The sequence below is a fragment of the Tasmannia lanceolata genome, unplaced genomic scaffold, assembly GCF_043159265.1.
Source record: "Tasmannia lanceolata isolate RefF3 unplaced genomic scaffold, GAP_Taslan_0.1 ptg000006l, whole genome shotgun sequence".
Taxonomy (NCBI): Eukaryota; Viridiplantae; Streptophyta; class Magnoliopsida; order Canellales; family Winteraceae; genus Tasmannia; species Tasmannia lanceolata.
The window spans coordinates 16,577,077-16,603,313 of NW_027518683.1; the positions used below are offsets into that span (position 1 = coordinate 16,577,077).

Here is a 26,237-nt window from a genome sequence, read left to right on the forward strand (position 1 = left end):
AAATCAGAAACAGAGGAATGAAAAATAGTGCAAAACCCTAAAAAAGAAAAACAAAAAGAAAACCTAAATACAAAGAGATAGATAGTAATAACTCAACATTCAAGTTTTCAAGATTTGCCAGCAACAATGGTGGCTGAACAAGGAGGAAGATGACTAGTAGGGTAAAAAATCAAAAAATGTGATAATGGAAAAGTAAAAGAAGAGGGAAGAAGGAAAAAACAAGGTCAAAACGTGTTGTAAATGCCAAAGGGCATTTTCGTCCAGCTTTTACTGACGAGACCTCTTTTGTCCCTCGTTGATAATTTTTGAAAAGCATGGGTATGTTGGTAATTTTGCCTAATGTTTATCCCCCATCGGTAATTGTTCCTTCTTTTTTTTAAAACATTTTGGGGATGCCGGGTAAGCCCTGCTTTTGTTTGGTTGCCATTGTAAACAGAAGGGATATTTGAATATTTGTGCTGTCTGCAGAAATGGCACTTCCATGGAAATGAACTCAAAATCATCGAAGGCATTTTGCAAGGGTTTATTTTGTCTTATTTTTAGTTTGCCTCTTGTGTATAAAGAGGTGGTATAAAACCTCTTATGTTTTTTTTGGGATGGTAAAACCCCTATGTCTACAATAGTCCTTCTCTAGCATTCTATTTCTAACCACGCAACAAATTTTTATGGTAAATCCCAAACATACCAAGAGACTAGTTTGATTGCCTCCCTACTCTCACCTCACCTGGACTTTTCTTGGTTCGTGGCCCAAGGAATAGAAAGGGCCGAATATGCTTGTTCGAAACTTTGAATTCTCGTGATTTTCTACCCTCGTTCGCACCAGAGCTACTACTAATACATTATTACACAAGCGGTTAAGTCAGTTGCTAAAATGATCCGGGCATTCTGGCTTCCACGCGTCTATTTTTCATTCGCCCTCAAAGGTTCGCCTCTCAATGAAACACCAAGCAGTTGTTTTAGTAAACCGACGGAGGATAATCTAATAATCTTCATTGTCGTCGTTCTCGCGGGAAGATAAGATCGAAACTCTCGCAATCTCTCCCTCCGAACTTTATTCCACTCCCTCCTAGTTATGGTTTTCTCGATCCGATCAAGCTAGGGTTTCAGAGAGACGCCATGGAAAGAGGGCTTTCAGAGTATTAGAACTCCTTCTCATTACACTAGAGAGATGAATTTCCCGACGATTTTTCGTGAAAATATTTCCTCCGTCTTACAGTACACTTCTTGCCACAATCTCCGCTTCCATCCGGTCTTCACTTCTTCAGTCATTTCAAGACAGAAATGCTCTCGATCGCAGGTCAATTCGGTTTTGAGGTCAGTTTTGTTGATTTCTTTTTTGGAGATATCATTAATCTGACAGTATTTGGAATTCGAATTCTGATGATTTTTCTTTTTGACTATTAGGTTTGTATCTGCAAGGAAGCAAAGGGTTGCTTGCCGATCGACATCGTCCGAGACTGAAACAGAGCCGGAGAGCAATAGCGACAAGGTATCTATCTCCATTTAATTAGGTCTTTTATTTCAGTTTTTGAATTTGTAAGTACTTGCCTATCAAGTTGGAAATTGTTTTGCCTGGCTCGGAGTAAGGAATTGGTACACTGATTTTATAGGTAAATTGGCTTGATTAGTTACATCGAATGGAGGATTTTTTGAATTTTATTAGGCTGTTTAAATTCTCTGGAATTACATAAGTCAATGTTCCATTTGATATATTCTCCAAATTAAAATTTTGATTTGAGGTTTGAAACATGCGGAAAGAAGGCGAAGATCACCCTCTTCAACATGTTGAAGAAGGATACTGCCCCCCTTTGATAAAAACCCTTGAATCCACAAGGAAATAAAATAAAAACTAAACTTAATTCAAATTTTATTCAATGAAAAGATATCCCCAATATACTCCATACATCCGTATTTATAGACATCAAATACTTCTCCTACTCAAACTCCATCTCTAATCCAAACCATAACTCTTTTAACTTTAAGTAATCGTAAATACAAATAAAACTAACAAATAAAAGAAGAAAAATAAGAAAAACTTCATACATCAGCACCCCCCCTTTGAATGAAACTCATCCTCGTGTTAAGCTCTGGCTACTCCTCCATGAAGTACGTTGATGTCATATACCCATAACTTAGTGTACAACCTATGATAGGTATACATGTCAACATCACACAAGCCTTCGTCTTGGCGGTACTTTTTAAACGGTATACGACATCGATTGGAACTCTTTGCATGCTTGATCATATACATAGATTTGAAGAAGTCGTGTCGTTGTTGTGGCTCTTCCTCTTGCTTTGGCATGAATAAGAAATCCCGGATATTCAAAACTGGATCATCTCGCAGAAGTTCTGACTCGTGATCGCCATGTCACTTCATCTGCATAATGCTCTGTCTTGTGTGCAACAGTTAAGAATTTCACCATGGCCTTGAACTTCTGCTGAAGTTCTTTCAACGATTGTTCCATTTCGAGGCGTAATTTTGGCTCTGCATATAAGTAGTGCGTTAATTCTCCTACGTAACTTTCGAGTTCGTTGTTTCTGACCTGAAGATCTTCCATAGTGGGGTTTGGATGCTCACACGAACTTCGTCGAGTGATTCGGGCTCTCCAAGAGCGTCGGATTTCTTTGGTAGCACACTTGATGCATACGTTTTTGTCCTAGGCAATCTTCTAACGAAACAAACTTTGAATCGTAATGGTGGAACTGTCGTACCTCTTATATTCTCTTCTGGCTTGGTAGATGTGCCATGTCTTTTGGATTGTAAGACATGCAACTTGCCTCCTAGCACGGTCCTTGGCCTTTTGTGCTTTTTTTTTTGAAATGGCCTTTTGGAATTTCTCCTCATGTCTTAGCCTAGCCTAGATCTTCAAATACTCTTGGTAAGTAATCGTTGCAAATTCTTTGATAAAGAGATCACATGTTTCTTCCCAATGACTAAACGGTGGTTGTCGAAATCTGTATCGCTGCTGTTCGATCTTTATCAACATATATTTAGCATAAAAGGCTACAGTTTCTCTAACACATTGAATCATCTCTGTGTGCCTTCGACCGTATCTCTCTTGACAATCCTCAATTGCATCAATTCATTCCAAGCACAGCCTCGCAAATCACAATCTCCATATCCTAAAAAGAAGGGACAAATTGTAGATCCATGGTAGGTTAAGGAAAAGGACAGGAAAAATAAGAAAAAGGGCAGCTGAAAATTTAGAAAAGGGTTGTTGGATTTGCTGAAAAGGGACAAAAAGGGTGAACCTAATACAAATCTTAATTGAAGGGAAGGTGGTTAAAGATCAAAATGGATGGAAGAGGTTGAGAATAGTTAAGGAATGGAGGTTGTCAATCGATAGGAAGTTTAGGCGATTTTGAAAGGGTGTGGGTCGACTAACATAGGAATACAGAGTGTCAGACACGGACACGAGTGTCGCGTATGGAAAGGGTTGTTGGATTTGCTGAAGTGGGTGACACTTTTAACCTATGATTTATGGCACGGACACGAGTGTCGGACACGGCATACCCCCAAACTTTAGAAATGGGAACACGGCTAAAATAGAAAGTATTTATAATCATAATTTGTCAATATGGATTCGTGTGTCGAGTTTCGACACAGATATGAGTTGTCTGACATGGCAACATTTAAAAATCTAGAAATGGTGACACGTAGATACACATAAAATTATTGATTATTACACAAATACGTGTTCACACACCCACATTGACTCTAACACTTAGCAATACATTTAAAAGTGTCCAAATGAGTGTCGTCATGTGTGGACACGCGTGTCATGTCGGACACGTGTGTCAGCAGTAAATTCAAAGTGTAGGCTAAATCATAGCTTTTAACAAAGGGAGGGTGATCGATTAAGAAACGAATGAAGGCCAAGTAAAACGGAGAAAGGATGCTGGAAATGAGAATAAACCAATGGGGTTTAGTGTGATGTGGATATTGTTTGACTAAGGAGGCTATAGAACTTAGAATGGTGAATGGGCTGGCGGTCTATGAGTGGTCCACCAAGAAAAGGCTGAAACTAAGGTAAAAAACCTGCAGTTTTTTTGTGGTCTCATGTTGGACTTAATCAAAGTGGCTTTGAGTAGAAAGGTGGCGCAACAACAGCTAGGTGATGGGAACGAAATCGGTTTTCTTTGAGGGCTTTGGTTGGCCGTTAATGATTGAACAACAAGAGGGACTGTGGGCTGAATTTTGTAATGAAAACTTAACAGGGAAAAGGGGTTTTGAAGGGGCTTTTGGAGTCGTTGATGACACAGGGACCGTGGCTAGTTTTCTAGGTGAAAATAGGATGGCTGACAAGGAAATCAGTTAGCAGGAAGGAAGGTTGTATTTTTCACGAGAAAGGGTGATCGTCTGTTACCCGCGGCTATCAACTAGGAAAACTTGTTTTTCTGATTGGTTGGTGGTGGTTTGTTGTTGAAGCAAGCTGGTCCGATCCGACGAGAAAACTCGTTCGGATTCCACTAGATGTGATAGAGGCATGCAGAAAAAAGGCAAATATCACCGTCTTCAACCTGTTGAAGAAGAACACCGCCCCTTTTTGATAAAAACCCTTAAATCCACAAAGAAATAATATTAAAACCAAACTTAATCTAAATTTTATTCAATTAAAAGATATCCCCAATATACACCATACGTCCATATAGGCATCAAATACTTCTCCTACTCAAACTCTATCTCTAATCCAACTAATAGTGGGACTCCTAATATAACCATAACTCTTTTAACTTTAAGTAATCCTAATGCAAATAAAACTAATAAACAAAAGATGAAAGTAAGAAAAATGTACTACATCATAAGAAAAACTTACTACATCAGTACACTGCACTTGTTGATTCCTTTTTGCTCTTACAGTCTTTCATGCAATGAATATTTTTATGAGTTCGCATGTTGTGTCATAATGTGTCAATGTTATCAATGGCTATGAAAAGTGTCATTTTTCTTATTGGGCCTTTTACTCAGGAGAAGAAAATTATTGAAGATGAGCCGTCGCTACCGTCGAGTGACCCCCTTATGCAAAATAATGGGCTTCCTGATTCTCAGCCCATCATTGATCAAGTAATTTCTATTTACTAATATATCTGGTTTTGTTTTTATTTATTCATTATGGTTCCTGTTTTTTCCTGAAAGTAGAGTCTTCCAACATTTTCTCCTTGGTCATTTAAGCTTTCGTTGCTGCAGACATTTCAGTCTCACTTCTATGATTTGTTTCCCTTTTTCTTTCACCCCCTCTATTTTTTCCCTGCTGTTCCATTAATATGGTTATGTAGTAATGTAGGGGAATAGGGCTAAAGTCTTCATTTATTCATTTCACATTGGCGTTGATCTCTCATAGCATATTAAAAGATTCATGGAGCACTTGCATTGTCTGACTAATTAGTGCGCATGTCATTGTACTTTAGAGTGAGGACCAATCTGTTGGCATGGAATTGCTAGATTTGAAGGACTTACAAGAGAAGAATGATGGGGATTTCAGTTCGCAAGGTGGCAGCCAGGTAATATTTCTCTAAATGCTCCTGTTTTAGGTTTTGTAGCTAATTATCCTTATCTAAACGGCATGTTCTTTTCTCGAAATCATTCATGTCTATCGCTTGAATATTGGGATCATTAACTTTGTAATTAATATAGTGGTAAATTATGTCTGCCATAGGGTAACGATGATAACTTAGAAGTTGCAAGTGGCTCTCCTCTTCCAGGTGTGAAGGTAACTACTGACGAATCTATGGTGTTCATTGGATTTCGTAATGTTTAATTGGGAAGTTCATGTTCAGCTCGATATCTTCTTCTTGTTTGATCACTCGTTGAATAAAATGCTCTTAATATGCATTTTTTTTCCAAATGTTGACAAACTTCTGCAGCGACTTGGTGAACTTGTCCAGATCCCGAAATCTTCAATTGACATTCTTAAGGACCAAGTATTTGGTTTTGATACATTTTTCGTAACAAGTCAGGAGCCCTATGAGGTGAGATTGTGACATCTAATTGCTGATTCTAAGCTGGATATATTTTGGAATTATTTTATTTTCCTTGCAAAATGCGACCATCAGATGGTTATTTACTTGTTTATTCACTGCTAGCTAATCAAGAATTTAAATAGGAAAAGGAGAGGTAAAAATACAACAGAAGGCTTAGGTGACATAATAAATCCTCCAAGTGCAATGGGAGAAGAAAATACAAATCATAACCCTCAGGCCCAAATAGAAAAACAAGGAAAAATACTTGAATACTCCAAGCCAAAGGACGAGGGAACATGAATTGGATCCAAGAGTGAAAGGACTAGAGTACTCCAAAGGAAAGAGGTCCAGACAAAAACCCAGAGAAGAGAGAGTTGACTGAAAAATGATAACTGATTTAGTCAAAAGGATAAGAAAATACAAATCATAACACCATGGCCAAAATAAGAAAACGAACAAAAAGACTTGATTCACTTGAATACTCCAAGCCAAAGGACGAGTGAACATGAATTAGATTCAATAGCGAAAGGACTAGAGGACTCAGCGAAAGGACTAGAGTACTCCAAAGGAAAGAGGCCAAGATTGAGAAGGGAGAGTTGACAGAAAATGGTAACTGATTTATTCAAAATAACCATGTGCTATGTTCACATACGCTTGGGCATTTTTTCCATCACAACTTGGATCAGTTTGGCTCTTGGAATGAAGAGTCATGCTGTTCCGTTAGTTATGGGAAAAAGGATAAAGATATTGCATGAAGATACAATGAGGCCTTGGAAGTTACTAAATTGTATATCTCCTTGACGGAACTTGAAGTTGTTATTTATACATTTTGCTGTTGGTGTGGGTTAATACCATAGCTTGATTTTATTGTCTAACTAGTGTCATCACTTTTAATGCCTGCTAGATGTGCAAATGCACTTCAGTTGCAATATGATTCAATAGGAAATATTGGTTCTTTGATCAATGTCACTGCTTAATTATCCCATTCTTTAACGTTAACTATCAATTTGAAACATTAATTCTTCTTACTAACCCTTTAAGAGGGCGAGCCTTGGCTCAACGGTAAGGTTGCTCCATTGTGACCTGGTGGTCACGGGTTCGAGTCATGGAAACAGCCTCTCTGCAAAGCAGGGATAAGGCTGCGTACATCTAGCCCTCCCCAGACCCCTCAATGGCGGGAGCCTCGTGCACTGGGCCGCCCTTTTTATTCTTCTTACTTTCCCTTTATCTACTTTGTACAATACTTTATATTTTTCCGAAACCATTTTATGAATGCATCATGGCATGGAGCAAAAACAAAAGTTGGATGAGCTTTGCCCACTTCTTGGTTATATATAGTTATATGAGGAATGTTAGACTCACAGGTGCCCCTGCAAAACAAGGTGTAAAGGGCACCCCCATTAGTCAAATTAATGGAATTTGACCAATGGGGGTGCCCTTTGTCCCTTTTTTTGAAGGGGGCCTGTGAATCTAGCATTCCTCTAGTTATATGCTTACTCCCATGAACTTTGTCTGAAAAACTTGATCTCTAACCCCATGCTAGTCCTGCATAAAATACCACTACGATAAGCTTCTTTGTTCCTATGCTACTTAAACAGGGTGGAGTATTGTTCAAGGGTAATCTGCGAGGGAAGGCAGCTAAAAGCTATGAAAAAATAGTTAAGAGGATGGAGGTGATTTCTTATTTTTGTTTCTCCTATTCCGATTATCAAGCAGCATAATTATTCAGACTTAGATTTGTGTAAATTCCAGAACATTTCCTCAACAGGATAAATTTGGGGATCAATATAAGTTTTTTCTTCTCATCAATCCAGAGGATGATAGGCCGGTTGCAGTAGTCGTTCCCAGAAAAACCTTACAGCCAGAGTCAACTGGTAGTTTCATGTCATCTTTCTCCTGATTTCTCATGAATGTTTTATCTTCATACATTATATTCGTAAAGCTCATGAAGAATTGCACTCACGGATTATCCCACCTCTCCGCAACTTTCATTTGCTTAAGGACGTTCGTAGAAGTTGTCTATACATTTCAGTTTTGTTGCTATAGCTTACCATATACCATCACATATATGGAAGATGAACTATTTTACTTAGAGAGGCTTTAACACATCAGATCAAACGTGGAATTGCCCCCGAAGCGTATGACCCGAAAATTACCCTAGAATCCATTAGGGAAGAAGAAGAATCCTAGAATCCACTAGGGAAAAGTGTAATGTTCCGTTTTTAGGAACATTGATCGAGTGTTGTGGATCGAATGACAATTCAAGGATTGGGCCGTGTGGGGCCCCTTTTATGTGTCCGGGCATCATCTGTGGGGCCGGATCGGGAATAGTTGGCCCACTTGTGGGGACTTTGGAGTGGGTGTCCTTTTTTAGGGCATGGGGCCAAGGGACCATCTAGCATCCAAAAATGATATCAACACCCTCTCTTTTGTACTATTTCTCCTTGGGAAAAAATTGATATCAGCACCCTCTCTTTTGAGAATATGAGATAGCCATATTTTTAGACTATTGATGATATGAGTAGTCCAAAATTGATATGAGCACCCTCTCTTTTGAGAATACGAGATAGCCAAACTTTTGGAATGTTTTGCCTTGGAGTGGAACTGATATGGGCACCCCCTTTTCTTAATATAAGTCCTTTACTTAGAAGTTAGAATGAGAGAGGCACGCTTGATTACCCTATCTATGTATTGAAGATAATTTGGCTAGTGTAGCTGATCGACCATGGTAGTGAGATAGTGCATCTCCTACATGGTGAAGGTGCAGTGAGCACCCCATCTATCCTCCATCCTCCTTGCAGCAGTGTGCACTTGGAGATCACCCATCTTCCACAGCCATTCAAGAGAACACCCCCTCCATCCAGCCAAGCTTCTTGGATCTCCATCCCAAGACCAAAATGTTATGTTTTTTATCCTCTACTTTGTAATTGGTGATTTGGGACCTTCCCAATCACCCCTCTTATGAGAGCCATACCTATATTCTCTTATGTAAAGCCATTGTTGGTTGAATGACATTGAATTGCAAAACAGTCCCTATAAATTGGTGCAATTGAAATGTTTGATGAAATGTCTATGTGAATGGCCTTCCATTTTTGTAGTTAACTAGGTAGGCGAGAAAGGCCATAGAGCTAAAGTTATTGGGTCATCACAAAGAGAGAGAGAAGGGAAGAATAAGATAGAGATATAGAGAAATTTGATTCCAATATTATTGATTAATTCTCACTCTTGATTTACATCCTTTAATATAAAGAAAAACAATCCCTAAATAAGTAAATTTCTCTTAAAAGAAAGACCTAAAATCTACCACATAAAGAAAGCAACTACAATTAGTATAATAATCCTGCCACATAAAGAAAATTATCTACCAAAGAAACAGAAAAAGAAAATTGCTAATCCTAGTGTCATACGTCAGTCCTTCCCACTTGAAAGAAACCTGCCCTCGAGTTTAGACAAAATGAACAGAACAAGCATAAATTTAGGTCCGGTGTAGAATAGATCTGTACAGATGAACTGCTCGCTTCGACCTCAAATTGAAATCATTTCCATTGATTAGATACTTCCATTTGCTTGGTAATCCGGCTTGTGTGGACAGAAGGTTGGACTTGATTTGACTAATCAAGGCTTCAATAAACTCTTTGATCTTGGGTAGTTCAGGTAGAATATATCCTTCACTATGCTCGGTAGGAACATCGTTGTCATAGAGATGGGATTAATCTCTGTCCGTCATCTTAGACTCGTGCACTTCAACTAAGAATTTCATTACGATTCCTCGCCGAGTGATCTGGGCTCTCCAGGCTTTCTGAATGATGTTGGCGGCATATTTTGTGCACAGGTAATCAACTCGAGTGTTCGTGTGTCGCCACCAACTTTGAATCTTGATGATGAAACTGATGCACCTCTTAAATTCTTGTCTGGCCTGGTACATGCGCCAAGTGTTTTGAATTAGGAGGCACGCAGCTTTCTTCTTGGTGCGGTCCTATGCCTTTTGAGCTTTCTCTCGTTTGATTCTAGCTTGGATGTTTAAGCTCTCTTGATAGGTAACCGGCGCAAATTCTTGGATAAATAGATCACGTATTTCATGCCTACAGCTGAAGGGTGATTGTTCCAATTTGTATCGCTCCCGTTCCATCTTTTTCAAGAAGGATTTGGCATGAAGGCGAACGGTTGCTCTGGCACATTTAATTATCTATGTGTGGCTCAAGCCATATTGATCTATACAATTCTCAATTGCATCAATCCAAGCCAAACATGAGGTTTCACAATTACCACATCCAAAGAAAGAAGGGATTAAAGATAGATCCATAATAGGTTAAGGAAATGGGAGGGAAACTAGAAAAAAGGGTTGTAGGAAAAGGGTGAAACAAATGGAAAAGTTAGTTAATGAAACAAGAAATGGTGGGTTTTGGGTTGGGCTGAGAATAACTTTGGGCACAGAAGGGTGGCTGAACAAAAGGCTAGATAATAGGGAAAAAAAAGGATTTTGGGTAACCAAAAAAGGCTAGAAAATAGGTAATCATGGGATGTGGATATCTTAGAAGGGATTTCGTATGTAGTTGTAAAACAGAGATGGGATTTCCATCGGCCATTAGTTGGGTGTAGTTTGGGTGTTTTGGGTGGCTGAATATAGGTAAAATTTGGGGCTATTTTTTTAAGGATGTAAGGGTGTTTTGTGAAGTGGAGGAGATGGTAGTTTCTACTGGGATAGAAAGGCAGGGTTGCAGCTATTATTTTGGGATTTGCAGGGACTGAATAAAATAGGGAAATATGGGTATAGGGAAGACTGGAGGAGGGTGTTGCGGCTGATAAAAAAACAAGGGTTTGGTGCTTTAATCGGATGGGAGCAATAGGTGTAGACTGAGAAAGACTTTTTGTTTTGAGGTGGTTTCCTGCGCCTAAGGAGATCTCGGGTGGATGATGGGAGACAGCCAAACAGGGGACTGATCAGCTATGTTTTAGGGCTGTTGGGATGTAAGGTTTAGGTTTTGGAGATGAAGGGTTGCCGGATTTAGGAGCCGAGAAGGGCTGATTTGTAGGGCGATCAGGTGGCTATTAGGAATATTGGGCGCTGAGGATTGGTATGTTCTTGGGGCTGTTAATCAGGTGTGAGAGAATTTGGGTTAGGGTTTTATGATGGGAGGGAAAGAGAAGAAATTGGGCTGCTGAGAATTAAGGGGAAGAGAAACTAACTTGAAAATAAATAGCTGGATTGTTTGTGCAGGTAATCCGCATCATAAATCCGAGCCTCGGTTGATTGTGTTTGCTGGCGGACGCAAGCAGCATCAATTCGAGGAGAGGCCTCGCTCTAATACCAACTAACGCAGTGGATCAGACGTGGAATCACACCCGAAGTGTACGACCCGAAAATTACCCTAAAATCCAATAGGGAAGAAGAAGAATCCTAGAATCCACTAGGGAAAAGAGAGAAGGGAAGAATAAGAAAGAGATAAAGAGAAATTTGATTCCAATATTATTGATTAATTCTCACTCATGATTTACATCCTTTTATATAAAGAAAAACAATCCCTAAATAAGTAAACTTCTCTTAAAAGAAAGACCTAGAATCTACCACATAAAGAAAGCAGCTACAATTAGCATAATAATCCTGCCACATAAAGAAAAATCTCTACCAAAGAAAAAAAAAGAAAATTGCTAATACTAGTGTCCTATGTCAGGCTTTTGTTTTCTTTTTCCTTTTGCTTATGATTCATCTATGTATAGACTATTTAGAAGATTCCAAACTATAACTTGTTTTATGTAACCATGCCTAGAATGGTTTTCTGTGTTCAGCGGTCCCAGAATGGTTTGCAGCAGGTGCATTTGGACTCGTCACAGTTTTTACTTTACTTCTCAGAAATGTACCTGAGCTGCAATCGAACTTACTGTAAGAGGTTTCCTTCTTCTTCTTTTTTTTTTTTTTGGTTTTCTTCTTCATAGTTTCATCAAGCAAGAACTTACTAACGTAATTCCACTCACATCCCTACATTTAATTAGGAATGTGGAATAAAAGGACATGAACCACTGAGAGAGATCATGTAGCATGATAGTTGTAATACGTTTTCTTCCATAATTTGCTCAATCAATGTGTGGCCTGGTGTTCTTGGGCTGTTTTTTTCTCTGGTCATTTACTAGCCCAAAAATAAGAAAAGTACTTGTTGCTTGTAGGAAATGAATATGATTAGGAAGATGTGCACTCACCTTTGGAAGTCTCCAACTCCTGCTCATACCTTTTCTTGTTTTTTTTTAAAGTTATAACACAGAATGGAGTATTAAAAGTTAAGAGTCTTATTTTTCTACTCCTACTCCTGCCACCTATGCCTCATATTTCTGCCTCAAAGAGTATCAGTGCTTTAGGCAGTAACTCTAGAAAGTTTGAATGCAAACAATGACATTACGCATTTATTTATTTTTAACTAGGTGTCGAACATAACAGATGGTATATACATTTTTAATCTCAAATCATTTATTTGTACTACTTTTAGGACAGGTTCCAATCATGCTTATCTATTTTATATAGAATGTGAAAACTTGGGTGGCTGCCCAAGGTTATTTAAAAACTTAAAAATGTAAACCTTATTTTCTCTATTATCTTATAAATGTAACTTTCCTTATAGCTTTTAACTATCTTACAAATGTGAATTTTCCTGTAGCTATTAAATATATATTTTTTAAATGAGAATTAAATATATATTTTTAAATGATGAAAGATTTTATGAAGAAGGATTAGGGAGAAACCCCATGACCGAGATTGTCAATGCATGAGAAAATAGGGTCAAGGGACAAATGCTGAAACAATGTAACACCAATGCCCTCAAGGAGGAGGAAAATAAAAAATCTCCAATCTATCTCTTGCAACTCTCAAGTGAGCCAATCTGTTAGTGTCGCTTTTAGCCGATCTTCTCATGTTCTGTAAAGAAGTGAGGTAACCCGCGAGATGGTCCTGAATCTCATCAAGCAAGTGAGCGAATATTCAAGGATGGTGGTGTCTCCCGTCCAACCCCCTGATGACATTGAGAGAATCTCCCTTAACGATCAACCTTCCCAAATCACTGCTCTCTGATATCCTGATGCCATGAAGTACCGCTCTCACCTCCGCTTTATTTGAATTAGTAATCCCAATTGGAACTATAAAGGCCCATCTGGTCAAACCTCTCATCTCTAAGAACGCCTCCTACTCATGCTGCCCAGGGTTGCCCAAGCTTGACCCGAACCTGGAGGGACCCACACAGAAGGTATTGCAAATGTAAATTTTCTTATAGCTACATACTTAATCTATGCTACACTATATATAATGGGAAACTTGGTAATGTAAATGTTCCTTTAGCTATTAATACCGTGTAAATAAATTTTCCTTTAGCTATTAATACTGTATAAATGTAAATTTATTTTATAGCTATTAAATATCTTACAAATGTAAATTTCTCTACACACAAAAAAAGGGAAAAGGTAACAAATAAAAGTAGCTTTCTGCCCATGTGTGTCACATGTGCATCATCGAATCTATTGGACTGGTGAGCAACCACAAGTCTAGCGCTTTACAACTCGTCCCACAGTAATTGCATGATCCTAGAACAGTGATAAAATAAAGCATCTTTAGGATCCCACCAAAAGAAGCTAAACTATTGATTTTTGTCGATGATGAGCTTACAGATGGGGCATGCATGTGGCATAGGACCGCAATCATGTAAGCCACTTCATGGGGATACATCAAATTACTGGTCTTAGTCATACATGTATGTTTTGTGGGACCCAAGATTGATAATTAAAATCATATCTTGATGATGATTGTTTGAGTAGTGAATTCATAAATTTAAAGCTCTTGATTTTTACTATCTTTATAGTTACCTCTTAAAGACTTAATCATATCTGATGTTGAGACCACCCAAACTTGCTCCCGCATAGGTAAGGTTTGTAATGGCATGGAAAACTGCACCATAAAACCTTAAGCTGTATTTCTTTTTTTTTGTAGACATATGACACAACTACAAGATTTCCAATTCTCACTGTATGAAACTCATAACATGCCACATTGTGCTTTTTAACATTAATCCTTATATAAATTCTGTAATCCATGATTGGTCGCTGTTGAAGCTTTGTACTTTGAGCTTATTTCAAGAAAGCAATGTGTTCTGCATGTTTTATTTCTAATGCAAGTATATTTTAAATGACAGATCAATATTTGACAATGTTGGATTACTGAAAGATGGCCTTCCTGGAGCCCTCGTCACTGCACTCGTTTTAGGGGTCCATGAAGTCAGCCACATCTTAGTTGCAAAAAGCATCGGGGTTAAGCTTGGAGTGCCATACTTTGTTCCCAGTTGGCAGGTTCCTTATCATTTTCTAGCTTCATCTTTTGGCTGGATTCTACGCACTTCAATATTTATTGGATTTCTATCACTTTAAGCCTTACACTTTGGATCATGTTGCTATCATATAAATTGTGCATGCTAGGTATTTTTTCTCAATATGCAGAAAAAAGGACTACATGATATCCACTTTTTACTCTCAATGTTTGTTTTTTGCATTCTTTTGTTGTTCTATTTGGATTCTGGATATTATTACAAGTCTACGGTTTTAGGCAGATGCTTGCTGATTTGGAAACGAATTGCATTTTTTTGTCCGGAATCGTATATCGGGCATGTAGTTTCCATGGGATTTCTGAGATGTGACATAGGTCAATTGAAATGGAAAGGCTCGATCTAACAGAGGGATCTTCTTTGTGCGTCTCTCTGGCCAGATGTTTGTAGCAGAACACCCTTCAGATCTCAGTCCTCTTGCATACATTTGGAGAGAGGAGGCTATTCAGGGTTTTGATAAAAATCTCCAAATAGGTTTCCTAATTTTTGGTCCGAGAAGAATTAGAAAGATTTTCTAACAACCACTTATATTCTCTCTAAAATTAGAATACTTGTCCCCTGAAATCTTATTTAAGCTATTATCTAATTTCCAATTAAACGATTAGTCAAATGATGGAAACTTCAAACTTCGTTGCAATCACTACTTTTTTATCTGACTAGCTTCAGTCTATAATACTAACAAGATCTGAAGGGTGAGATCTTTGGGATCAATCACTCTCTTTGGAGAGAGAACTACAACAAATCTCCATCTGATTTATGAAACTCTGATGCATATGTAATATCCTATGAGCCAAAGAAATCTAATAAGGAAAACAAAGTTAAGGCAGTAAGAAACATGAGGCCGATTTGTTTGCCCAGCCAGCATTTGGCCTAACTTCATATTACTTCCATGGCACCCGCGTTTGGAGCATGTGAATTGAAACTTGACGTGGGGGATCATCGCCAAGTCGATTATGTAGGTTTAAATTTGATGTGAAATCACATTTCTGTTGTTTTGGTAGCTAGAAGAGGATTGGTTTATTGATTATTGCAAATAGGGGTAGATTTGTCATTTTTCTATAAAAAAACTTATGGGTGGCACTTTAGGAGTTTTGGTTTATTTATTTGGACGACCAAGCAGGTTTTTTGGGGTATTTTTGTTTGTGTGAAGGTAGAAAATTCACATGCAGAGAGCATCCAATATGGGTTCATACATAAGGTAAAGAAATAGAGAGAAAATGGGACTTTTTTTTACTATTATTTCCTTTTTCTATTGAGGCCTGTTAATGTTACCCTACTTCCTCTTCAACTTGATCTTATTCTTGGAGCCATTGTTTTGTTGTGTTTTTTTCTTTGACACTGCTTTTGTTAGTTGCTATCAATTTCTATTTGGTCTGTATTTTTTGTGGACCATGGAAGGAAGAGGGAATAATCCATCACCAAACCAGCAAAGCTGAGTCTAGAGGAGTTCCAAGCTTTGTCGATGATCATAAATTAATTATGTGATTAGTTAATTAATGTTCTTATTTGTTAAACATGCATTCATATAAGTATAAAATAAATGTGCAAACCATGAGGATAACCATCACATGAATTCTGCAAATAAATCACGGGGCAATATGGGCATCCACATTAAGTAAATATCAATGAAAATGAACATAAAAGGCTGCAATGCCACATCAATGTCTCAAATGCTAAGTAATTTCCACATAAAAATAAAGGAGCAATACATCTGTCCCTATTTGTTAGAAATATAATGTGTATCACATGATGGCACTACGACTTGACATTTACAAGTATATCTAGTTTCTCCACGTTAAAGTATAAAAGATAAATAACGCCTTTCTCCAACAGCTTAAGCTTTTGGAGAAGTTGGTAAGTTAACATGGTATCAAAGCCAAAGGTCTCGAGTTCAAACCTCTCTAATAGCAAAAATCCACATGCGACGGTCGTCCCAAAGTGGGACCACATGTGCCACGTGTTTGCCAAGTGGTCCACACGTGCGGGGGAGCGTTAAAGTATAAAAGATAAATAACGCCTTTCTCCAACAGCTTAAGCTTTTGGAGAAGTTGGTAAGTTAACACTCCAGTCCAATGGTGAAAGGACTGAATACTAGGTTCTTTGTAGTGGAGTTTATTGGACTCTTCTTTTTACTGTGGTTCACTTTCTGGGTGTTATTGATAAATCATCTTATTTTATGCTCTGTAACCACAAGCACAGTAATTTGTCCACCGTACTCAGGTCCCTTTCCAGCTCTCTCAAATGACTCGTGCATATTTAGATAATTGTCCATGTGTCTGTCGTATGGACCCTTTACACCCATGGATTCAGATAAAAGTTCTATTTTTTTTTAATGATAGATAAATGTTCTATTTTAAAGATGAAGTTTTACCTTTTTGTGATGTTCCCCTTCTATTGTGACTTAACATTTACAAGTAAGATCAGGCATATGGGCTTCACTAATATTCACCGAAGCCATTTGATATGAAAGGCTTGAGTAACTTCTTTTTCTTTCCTTTTTCCTTTGGCCTGTAAAGGTTGTTGGTTATTATCTTGAAATTTGATGAGCTATTTTGATTGCAGATAGGCTCCTTTGGGGCCATTACAAGGATATTGAGTATTATGCCCAACCGTGAGGATCTTCTAAAGCTTGCTGCTGCTGGACCTTTGGCTGGATTTGCAGTGGGACTTATTCTTCTGTTATTAGGTTTCATTTTACCACCTAGTGATGGAATTGGTATTATAGTGGATGCATCTTTGTTCCATGAATCATTCCTCGCCGGGGGTATTGGTAAGCACTTCTTCATGCATTCATTTAAGAGTTAATTGTGTTTGGTTAGTGAAAATGATTAAAAGTATGTCTTTTGCATTAGCAAACTTTTCTTTATTACTTATTATGTTCTAGTTAGGCATTTCATGTGCCATGGCAATGCACTTTCCGTTATTCATTTAAGGCTTGCTTGGGTTTTCTTTCATATGTTTTGGGAAGGTGTAAGTGCATTGAACATTAGTTGACTTTCATCTAGTAAGTGATTTGAAAAGTGGTTGACTTTCATCTAATTGGAAATTGGTTGACGTTCATCTAGTAACTATGGCGAGTTATTTTTTGTTAGTGTCAAAAACCTATTTTTTTACCTTCACCTAAAAACCTTAATTTCAACCTGCATTCAATAACTATTGAGGGTTACTTATATTAAAAACCTAAATGTGGTGACTTCAATCTACAGAGTCTATGGGTGATTAAATACCAGACCCCCATTGACAAGGAGAGTGACAACCGAGAGAACTCTTTGAAGGTTGCTAATATACTCAATCAATGTACGGATTGTTTTGGGGGTAACCCTTGACTTAAATGGATTGAGACCCCATGGACTTTTATAAATTAGCTTATATACTCAATAGCATCAATGCAACTTAAAAAAATCCAATTGCTTCTGTTGCATGTTCATTGCATAATGCGTGTCTAGGTACATGCATGCTTTGGATTGTCTGTAATATATGCTAAAATCTGCAAAACGGCTTCATCATTTATTTTTGTTAATGTCAGTTTGTTTGAAGTTATTTGCATATTTGATCCCTTTTGGCAAATCTCAGGTTTAAGTGAAATTAAAGAAGCCTATGCAGTCAAAGATACCCTTGACTTATATTCACATGGAAATATGGACTGGCCAATTTTTCCTCATGTAGTGGATCATGAGATGATTTCTTTTCTCAGTTCTATCAAAAAATGCAAAGCATTTCAATGAGAAAATAACAAATAACATCATTTAATATATTTTACCAGAATCATCCTGTTTCGGAAGACTTGTCTGTCTCATTACTTGAAAGTTAGGATTGAAATCCTATTTAAGATTTGTTAAACTCTTTGAATTACCAATCTCATATGGAAGCAGGAGGGAGAGAGAGAGGGGTGATGAGACAGAAGGAAATTTGTGGAGTTTGAAGTCCATCCCCACAACTCATATCCTTTATATTTCAATGTAAAATGAATTACACCTCATGCCATCAGAGCCATCTATGATGTACCCTATCTCAATAACAGAAATAAACATTACTTAAACTTGAAAGAATTACTGAAATTTAAATGTAAATATAAATTAAACTACATAGCTCTTACCAAGATTCATATTGTTTGGTCTCATTTCCTTCAATCACTGACTTGAACAATTCCATTCAAATGCAACTCTTGAGAAGTGTTTCATCTTGTTGAGATTACTTGTTGAAAATGATAGGAAACTCAAACTTATTTGTTTTGCAGCGAAGCTTCTTTTAGGAGATTTTCTGAAAGAAGGCAGTCCTTTATCTGTCAACCCTCTCGTGATATGGGCATGGGCAGGACTTCTAGTCAATGCTATCAACAGCATCCCTGCAGGAGAGCTCGACGGAGGCCGCATTGCTTTTGCCCTGTGGGGAAGAAAGGTATTTTATTACTTCCAATTTACAATGCGATCTAGAATGCCATAGCTCTTCCACGTGCATTATAGCGCTCACACATGCTTGTGTGTATATCTATGTGTGTGTGTCACATGTGTTCTTGCTTTCTATATGGATAATGCAAAAAACTTAGTGTGATGTCGTTAGGCTGTTAATGGGCTTGGAAGCCCAGTGGACCTTTTAGGTCCAGTCCATGTTAGGTTGTCTTTTGACTGTTGCCTTGATGGATGTTGGTCAGGCCTGGATCTAGCTATGTAAAGCCACCAAAATGTGGCCCTAGGAAGATGAGTCCCAAAGGTTAATACACCTTGCATGCATTTTTGTGTTACTATTAAATTCAAGGAAATTGAAATTGATATTTGCACTGCCTTGTTTTGATAATGACACTCCTCATTTCATTGAACACTTGATAATGACATTCTTCACTTTATTGAATACTTCCCCGGTTCGCTTTTGATAGTGTCGGGGAATTCTAATATCCTTTCACAGCTAATTCGAAAAGCTTAAAATATGGAGGGCCATTTTTAAAACCAAAGTGTGCATATATAATTTCTCCGAATTTAATTGCCTTATATACCTATACATACATTATTTCATGAAGAAATGTTAGCCAATTTCATGGAATCACTGCTGGTTACAGATATTGAAACTATCGAGGTCATGGAGACTGAAACATCGCTTATTGTTTATGTATATATGAAGTCATATCATGTTATTGAGTTGCTAAATTTCGGTCACTAGGGAAAAAAGGATTTTAGACAAATATACGTTTCTAATATTTTGATGCTTTCTACTATATATTTTATTTTACACCCTAAGCAATAAAAGTAGAAAAGTGTGCCCCGTCTTCCACTCATGTAATATTTTATTTTAAACCCTAAGCAATAAAAAAAAAAGGGCGATGATAAATTCACACCCTCTGTAGGATGATATGCACCCCTTTAAAGGAGGGTATGTGGCAAACTTTAACGCTTTTTAATGTCAATTCACGTTAAAGGGGTGCGAATTTATCATTGCCCAAAAAATAATTGTCCACATTTGGGTCCTTCAATTAAATGGGTATCAGCTACACAATGATAACTCATTTTGAACCTCTTAACTGTAGCCTTTATGTGCAATCCCTTCCTTATTTGCAGGCTTCAACTCGCATCACGGGTGCCTCCATTGCGCTGCTCGGACTGTCTTCATTGTTCAATGATGTTGCATTCTATTGGGTTGCTTTGATATTCATTTTGCAACGAGGGCCCATTGCTCCTCTCTCTGAGGAGATCACCGATCCCGATAACAAGTATATCGCTCTTGGCATTACAGTTTTGCTCTTGGGAGTATTGGTATGTCTACCTTACCCCTTCCCGTTCTCAACTGAAGGCATCAGTCTCTAGTAGTAGTTCATATATGCATGTTAGTTCTTCTGTCCAGTCATCTATACCCTTGAAGCTGTCATAGTCTGAACAAGCTTCCGAGATTCGGTGGTACTTAAATCATCGGAATATGTACATTTTGTGGATTGGCCATTTATTTCTTGTTTGGCCGATTTCATGTAATAAAGTTTGAGCATCAAATGCATGATTGATTAGTCAATGTCATTTTTTTTCTTGGGAGACATAGTTTGAAAGCATCTGCTAAAATTTACAAAAGCCTGGCCTAAGCCCTAAGCCTATGGGACCCGTTTGATTGCAGGGATAGATTGTCCTACACAAGATCTAGTGCAGGGCTTGAGTTGTATATTGTTCCTCACACACATTTCTGGAATAAGATCTCTCTCAGATAGGTGTTTTTATATGGTGCCTGCCAGTGCCAGTAGATACTTGTATTTTTTTTTTTAAAGAAAAAGAAAATGCAGTGGATCCCACCTTTTTCAAGGATCCAAACCATTCATTTATTAGGCCCCAATGCAAATAGGCTGTGGCAAAAAAAAAAAAAAAAATCTCCATAGAATGATCCAAACCCTCTGATCTGTAGAGGTTTCTAAGGCCAATATTGTCCAATAATCGGTTTGGCACTTACAATCGGTTGTCAGAATCTTAAACGAACAGGGCCTAAATAGTGACATCCCTGTACATATTGGAGGGTTAGGATTATCCTATGGAGATGATTTTTTGAGCCATGGCCTATTTACATTGGGTCCCAACAAATGAATGGTTTAGATCTTTGAACAAGGTGGACCCCACTGTAGTTTAAAAAATCCACAGATCTATACGCTGAAAAATCAAACACCCCCGTAAGAATGAAAAGATTCTTTTTGTTTGGAAATATTTTGGTCTAGTTTATATTTTTTGATCCAGAGTAACCCCTCAATCTCCATCATGCACATGTTAGGGTGACTAGAATTGACATTGTTAGGGCCTACCAAGGATGGGCCATGCTCTGCGAATTCCAGGGATCATTATGATCCTAGTTTAAGGAAAAATAAAATAAAACCTATTCAAGTGATTGGCTAGGAAGACATTTGATTTATGTTGATGAGAAACCTCATGGATGAAACACTCCATCAATAGGAATAGTTCCCTCGAGAACAGTTGATTTATGAACTCCACTAGTTGTCACCTAAAAAGGGTGTCAAAATGATATTATCATGAAGAATATTGAAGAAAACTGGGGTTGAGCCTCTAGCTCATATGGTAAGAGGCTTTGTTCTTCAAGCAGGAGGTTGGAGGTTTGATCTCAGCTTATTTACCATGAAAAAAAAAGGAGAAAACTATGGAATTTATTGTCCGCTATTCGGCTATGACTCCAAAACTGATTATTGGACTCAAAGTTACGTTAAAGCACTGCCCGTTTCAGATTGTGACAACCAATGGTGAGGGCCCCTGCCGATTATTGGCCCAAAATTAAACAAACAGGGCCTCGATTTTAAGTCCAATAGTCAGTTTTGGACTTACAATCAGTTCTCAAAATCCAAAATAAACGGGGTTTAAACATAAATTTGAGTCTTATAATCAGTTTTGGACTAACAATCGATTCTGAAAGTGGAGTTTTGTGGCACCCAAAAGTAGGGGCACAGCTATGGTTGATTTTTGGGAATTCGGGCTGAGCTGAGTACCAAAAAATGGGGTCGGGTTTGGGTTGATTTCAATTCACTGTTTTAGCAGAAAAGCTCAACCCGACCCAACCCAAATTGCAACCCTACGCAGAAGAGGCCCGTGACCAACTGGGACCAGAGTCTACTAAAGTTTATTTTTGCTCATAATTCCAATTTCCTCAAGAAAAGGGAGGAAGTGGATCACTTTGATAATTACACAGAACATGATTTGTATAGGAGATGATATTGGCACTGACACCTATTACATGTGCAGTGGCGAAATGCAAGGAAAATGCTAAAAACAAAGTCACTTCTAAGCTCCTTTCTTAAAGACACTTGTTAGGCTATTGTCCTTAATCCATAAAAGATATGTCATCAAGAATAGATGAAGTGTTGATTTTTGCAGTCTTTTATGTGATGCATGAGATGTCCAATTCGGCATGGGACTAACATCAATATTGCAATTGGACCAATCCGAACATATCTAAGATTAAGACTGATGCGTCTCATACTGATGATCGAGCTAATATAATGTGGAAATTTTCAATTTCTTAATCGAATGCCAATGCGGGCTTGTTTCACTTAAGCTCATCATTAATGAGATCTACTATTTTGAACTCGAAGATATCCATCTTGCTCTTTTGTAGCCCGCTAAATTCTCCGAGAATCCGAGTTTTGCAATTAATTAATTTGTTGGTTTTACTATGGGCAGTGATAAATCGACCCCCATATATCTTAAATTGAGGGCGGTGTTTAGAGAGAGAGAGAGAGAGAGAGAGAGAGAGAGATGTGGGTCGATTTAAGATATTAGGGGGTCGATTTATCACTACCCTTTATTATTCTTTAATTTATAATTTGTACCCTTTAACTAATTAATTTGGTACATACCATTGTTAGAGTAAACTACAATCGTAATGTGAAAAACGAATCGTACTTCTTACCACGATGATCAGATGGAAATGCTATATATGTGATGCGCATGATCCAACCGTTGAAGACACTCTCAATTAATAGTGTCCGTCGATTTCTGGAGAGATTTTCTAATAGATGCTTAGATCTATGGAATATAGGGCTTTGCCTTGGCAGGTCAGGGACCACACAAAGAAAAGCATAAATCACTCTTAGTACTGTGTCTATTTTGCTCTCATTAAACAACTACTCTTATTTATAATTAGGAGACTAGAGTTAGGTCTCCCATTGTACTAAATAACGCCTTCTCCAACAGCTTAAGCTTTTGGAGTAACCGGTAGTTAACATGGTATCAGAGCCAAAGGTTTTGAGCTCAAACCTCCCGGATAGCAAAAATCCACATGCGATGGTCGGCCCAAAGTGGGACCACATGTGCCACGTGTTTGCCAAGTAGGTCATAGGTGCAAGGGAGTGTTAAAGTATAAAAGATGAATAATGCTTTCTCCAACATAAAGCTTAAGCTTTTGGAGAAGTTGGTAAGTTAACACTAAAACTCTTGCTAATAATCAACCTTTAATCAGGGATTAACATAATTAGCAGGAATCCCCATTTCGAAAACATTTAACCTAATTCACTAAGAGGAGTAGTGTGAGCCGAACCAATCCATATCTCCCATTTTTAATAAAATTCTATCTTGAAGCATACATGTACTGTAATATGCTTTTCCATGTGGTAACATGGATGTAGTGATATAATCAGTGATTTGACAGCATAGCTATAAAAAAGTTAAAATAGAATATAATTTCCAATGCTGCTGAATATAAAAATAGGTAAAATGAGCTTTGCTAAACCAAATTGAGTTGAAATCATGGTTTTAAATTTTGACCGAAGTCCGAAATTTCGGATTTCGGTGGAGACTGACACCGAAATCACCAAAAACTGAAACAATATTTTATTTTGGCCGAAATTTCAAAATTTCCTAAACTTCACCCAAAAAACCTGTTTTTTAAAATTAATTTAATATTCCACCGAAATTTTGGTAATTTCTGCCGAAATTTAATATTGAATAAAATATTATTTTCTTTGTTGTACTGGATTTCGACCAAACAATTGAAATTTCGGTTGAATTTCAAATTTTCAGGGTCCGAAACCGGTACCGAAACCGAAATTTTATACCACGGTTGAAATGACTACTTTGAGGAAACCCTATATTAAAACTTGCTGCATCCCTGAAATCTCTCGATTTTATAAAAAGATTGTGTAACAGTGGTGACAAGGGAGGGGAGGAAAATGATGAAAAGGCTTTCAAGAGAAGAATGGGAAGATAGACTATTTTTAGAACATGTAAGTTGGCTTTTACTAGTCTTTTCCGTAGGAACATGTGAGTTGCCCTAAACATCTCCCTGTGGTATGATCTTGAACCCTTGATCCTCAGATATTTCTGCACAATATTGACAGGCGCCTTTTAATTTTAACCATTCTTTTACAAGCTATAAATCGAAAGCTTGAAGCTGTTCATCAGTGTGAGACATTTTACAATAAGGACATCTGACGATATGGCCCAACAAGTAAACAATTTCGACTAAATCCTATGCTTTTTCCACGAGTATTTTCACGGAAAATATATGATACCTTCTTCTTTTCTGTGTTCATTCTTTCAAGAGCTCGACGGCATTTCCATCAACCAATGCCAAAGTCATGCGACAGTGATACAGGAAATGCCTTTCCACAAGAGTCCCTAGCAAATCCACAAGTGTGTGTCAGCGCGCGCACGCATATATACACACATTAGCCGATAAATCACAACTTGGATCATCCAACATGTGTGTCATGTGTACAATGGGTTGCTTACTCATATTAATTTGGACATATATATACATCATAATATAATATATTTGAATAGTAAATATATTTTAATTTTCAAAGGATACATATAAATAATCATTTTTAAATATAAAGGTCGTGCTTGGCAACCATTATCTGGCCCTATTCTTCCGTGCGGAAAATTAGAAATCCAGAAAATATATAAAAAGGATGTTCACAGCAACAAGGTCTGTTTCACTCGTTTCTCGCCTCTCCAATTTTTTTTTTTGTGTGTGTGTGTACAAGATGTGGAATAATGAGATTTTCCAAAGCGACTCATATATCCTTTGGAAGATTCTCATTACCCTATTTCCGCGAATGAGCACGGAAATAGCAACCAAACATCACCTAACATTTGATTGATTTGATCTACATATATAAAAAAGATCTTGACTCATTTTTTTTTATCATGGACAAACTTCATTTACTTTAAACAATAGAAAAAATGATTTTTCAACGTGAGTTTGCCAAACGTGATTCTGTTGTTAAGAGCGCCCCAAAAAAATAAATTCATTCCGATTCTTAATGAGAATCAAGAAAATAGTTGCCTAAAGCAATCAATCTTATCTTTTATAGCTAAGCATGTTTTAGTTTCTTTCCTTGCATTTATTCTATTATCATTGTATGTGTTAGTGTTTCTTCATGTTCTCATGAGGACCATCCGATTCTCGTTTTTTCAATATATTCTACTACCATTTCAAAAAAAAAAAAAAAAAAAAAAGATTTCTTTCCATGCATTGTCATTCGCTTTCTTTTCCAAAAAAAAATAAAATATTTTATTGGAAAACCTTTTCTTTATCCATCATGTTTTGTTTTGATAGGGTGGGGCCCAACATTTTATATAGAGGCATTGCACGGGTGGGGGCCACTATTTTACACTTGAGCTGTGGGCCCACCGTATCTACCCAAACACATGAATATGGTGGGGCCACTATTTTGCACATATGCTATGATAGGGATGGGGACCAACATTATATAATCATGCATAGCATGGGTGGGGACCACCATTTTGCACCTCATGTTTTGATGTGTTGGGCCAGCCATCTCCACCCACGCCCATGCATAAGGTGGGACCACCATTTTACACCTCATGTTATGATGGTGCGGGGGCCACCATTTTACACCCATGCACAGCGTGGCCCGGAATACTTGTCTAACTATCAGTTCTCAAATTTGACAGTTAAAATAACAACTTGATGAACCCTAAATATCGGGCATTATTACCCCTCTATACAGAATATTTCAAAATATTTCTGATATATTGCCCTAATATTTTCGTGTATTTTATTCTCAAATATTTGCTCACCCTCATATTTATACTCGTATCTAATTCTAGATATCGATGAGGGGAATAGATAGAGAAGACTATCAAGCTTCCCTCTTCATAACTATATATTTAGGCAAATGATATTTCCCCCCTTAAACAAATAAAATCCCCTCCTATTAACGGTTTCTGTGAGAATGGTTTACTGCTTGAGGATAAATTCACCCCCTCTATCGTTTTCCTTTGCCTTTCAAACTTAACGAATAACGTTAAAGGGGGTGGGGGCGCATATCATTTCCCTATATTTATTGAACAAGACTTGCTGCAAAACGTACTGAATGTAAAAAAGATTTTTTTAGATGTTAAAAAAAAACAATTATTGGAAGGGCAAAGGTGCCGCTATCACGTTGAAATATGCAGGGTTATGCAGGAACTTCCTGCAAAACGTCTT

The 26,237-nt window shown here is 37.6% G+C and overlaps 1 protein-coding gene across 1 annotated transcript; it reads left to right on the forward strand.

Annotated features, from left to right (window-relative positions):
- Positions 1–901: 901 nt before the first annotated feature.
- On the forward strand, positions 902–20,314 carry EGY2 (ethylene-dependent gravitropism-deficient and yellow-green-like 2). Its single transcript, XM_077382614.1, has 13 exons — positions 902–1,314; positions 1,405–1,489; positions 4,970–5,065; positions 5,410–5,502; positions 5,658–5,711; positions 5,866–5,970; positions 7,560–7,634; positions 7,730–7,835; positions 11,749–11,842; positions 14,130–14,283; positions 16,878–17,085; positions 18,553–18,713; positions 19,865–20,314. Exons 1-13 carry the CDS (start codon positions 1,169–1,171, stop codon positions 20,108–20,110), a joined length of 1,623 nt encoding a protein of 540 aa, XP_077238729.1. The 5' UTR covers positions 902–1,168; the 3' UTR covers positions 20,111–20,314.
- The last annotated feature ends 5,923 nt before the right edge of the window (positions 20,315–26,237 follow it).

Excerpts from the sequence above, each read along its gene's own strand:
- EGY2 (XM_077382614.1), top strand. The coding sequence starts at position 1,169 with ATGAATTTCCCGACGATTTTTCGTGAAAATATTTCCTCCGTCTTACAG. Across the intron at positions 7,635-7,729 it reads AAATAGTTAAGAGGATGGAG|GATAAATTTGGGGATCAATA; the intron begins GTGATTTCTTAT and ends TTTCCTCAACAG. Across the intron at positions 17,086-18,552 it reads ATTCCTCGCCGGGGGTATTG|CGAAGCTTCTTTTAGGAGAT; the intron begins GTAAGCACTTCT and ends TTTGTTTTGCAG.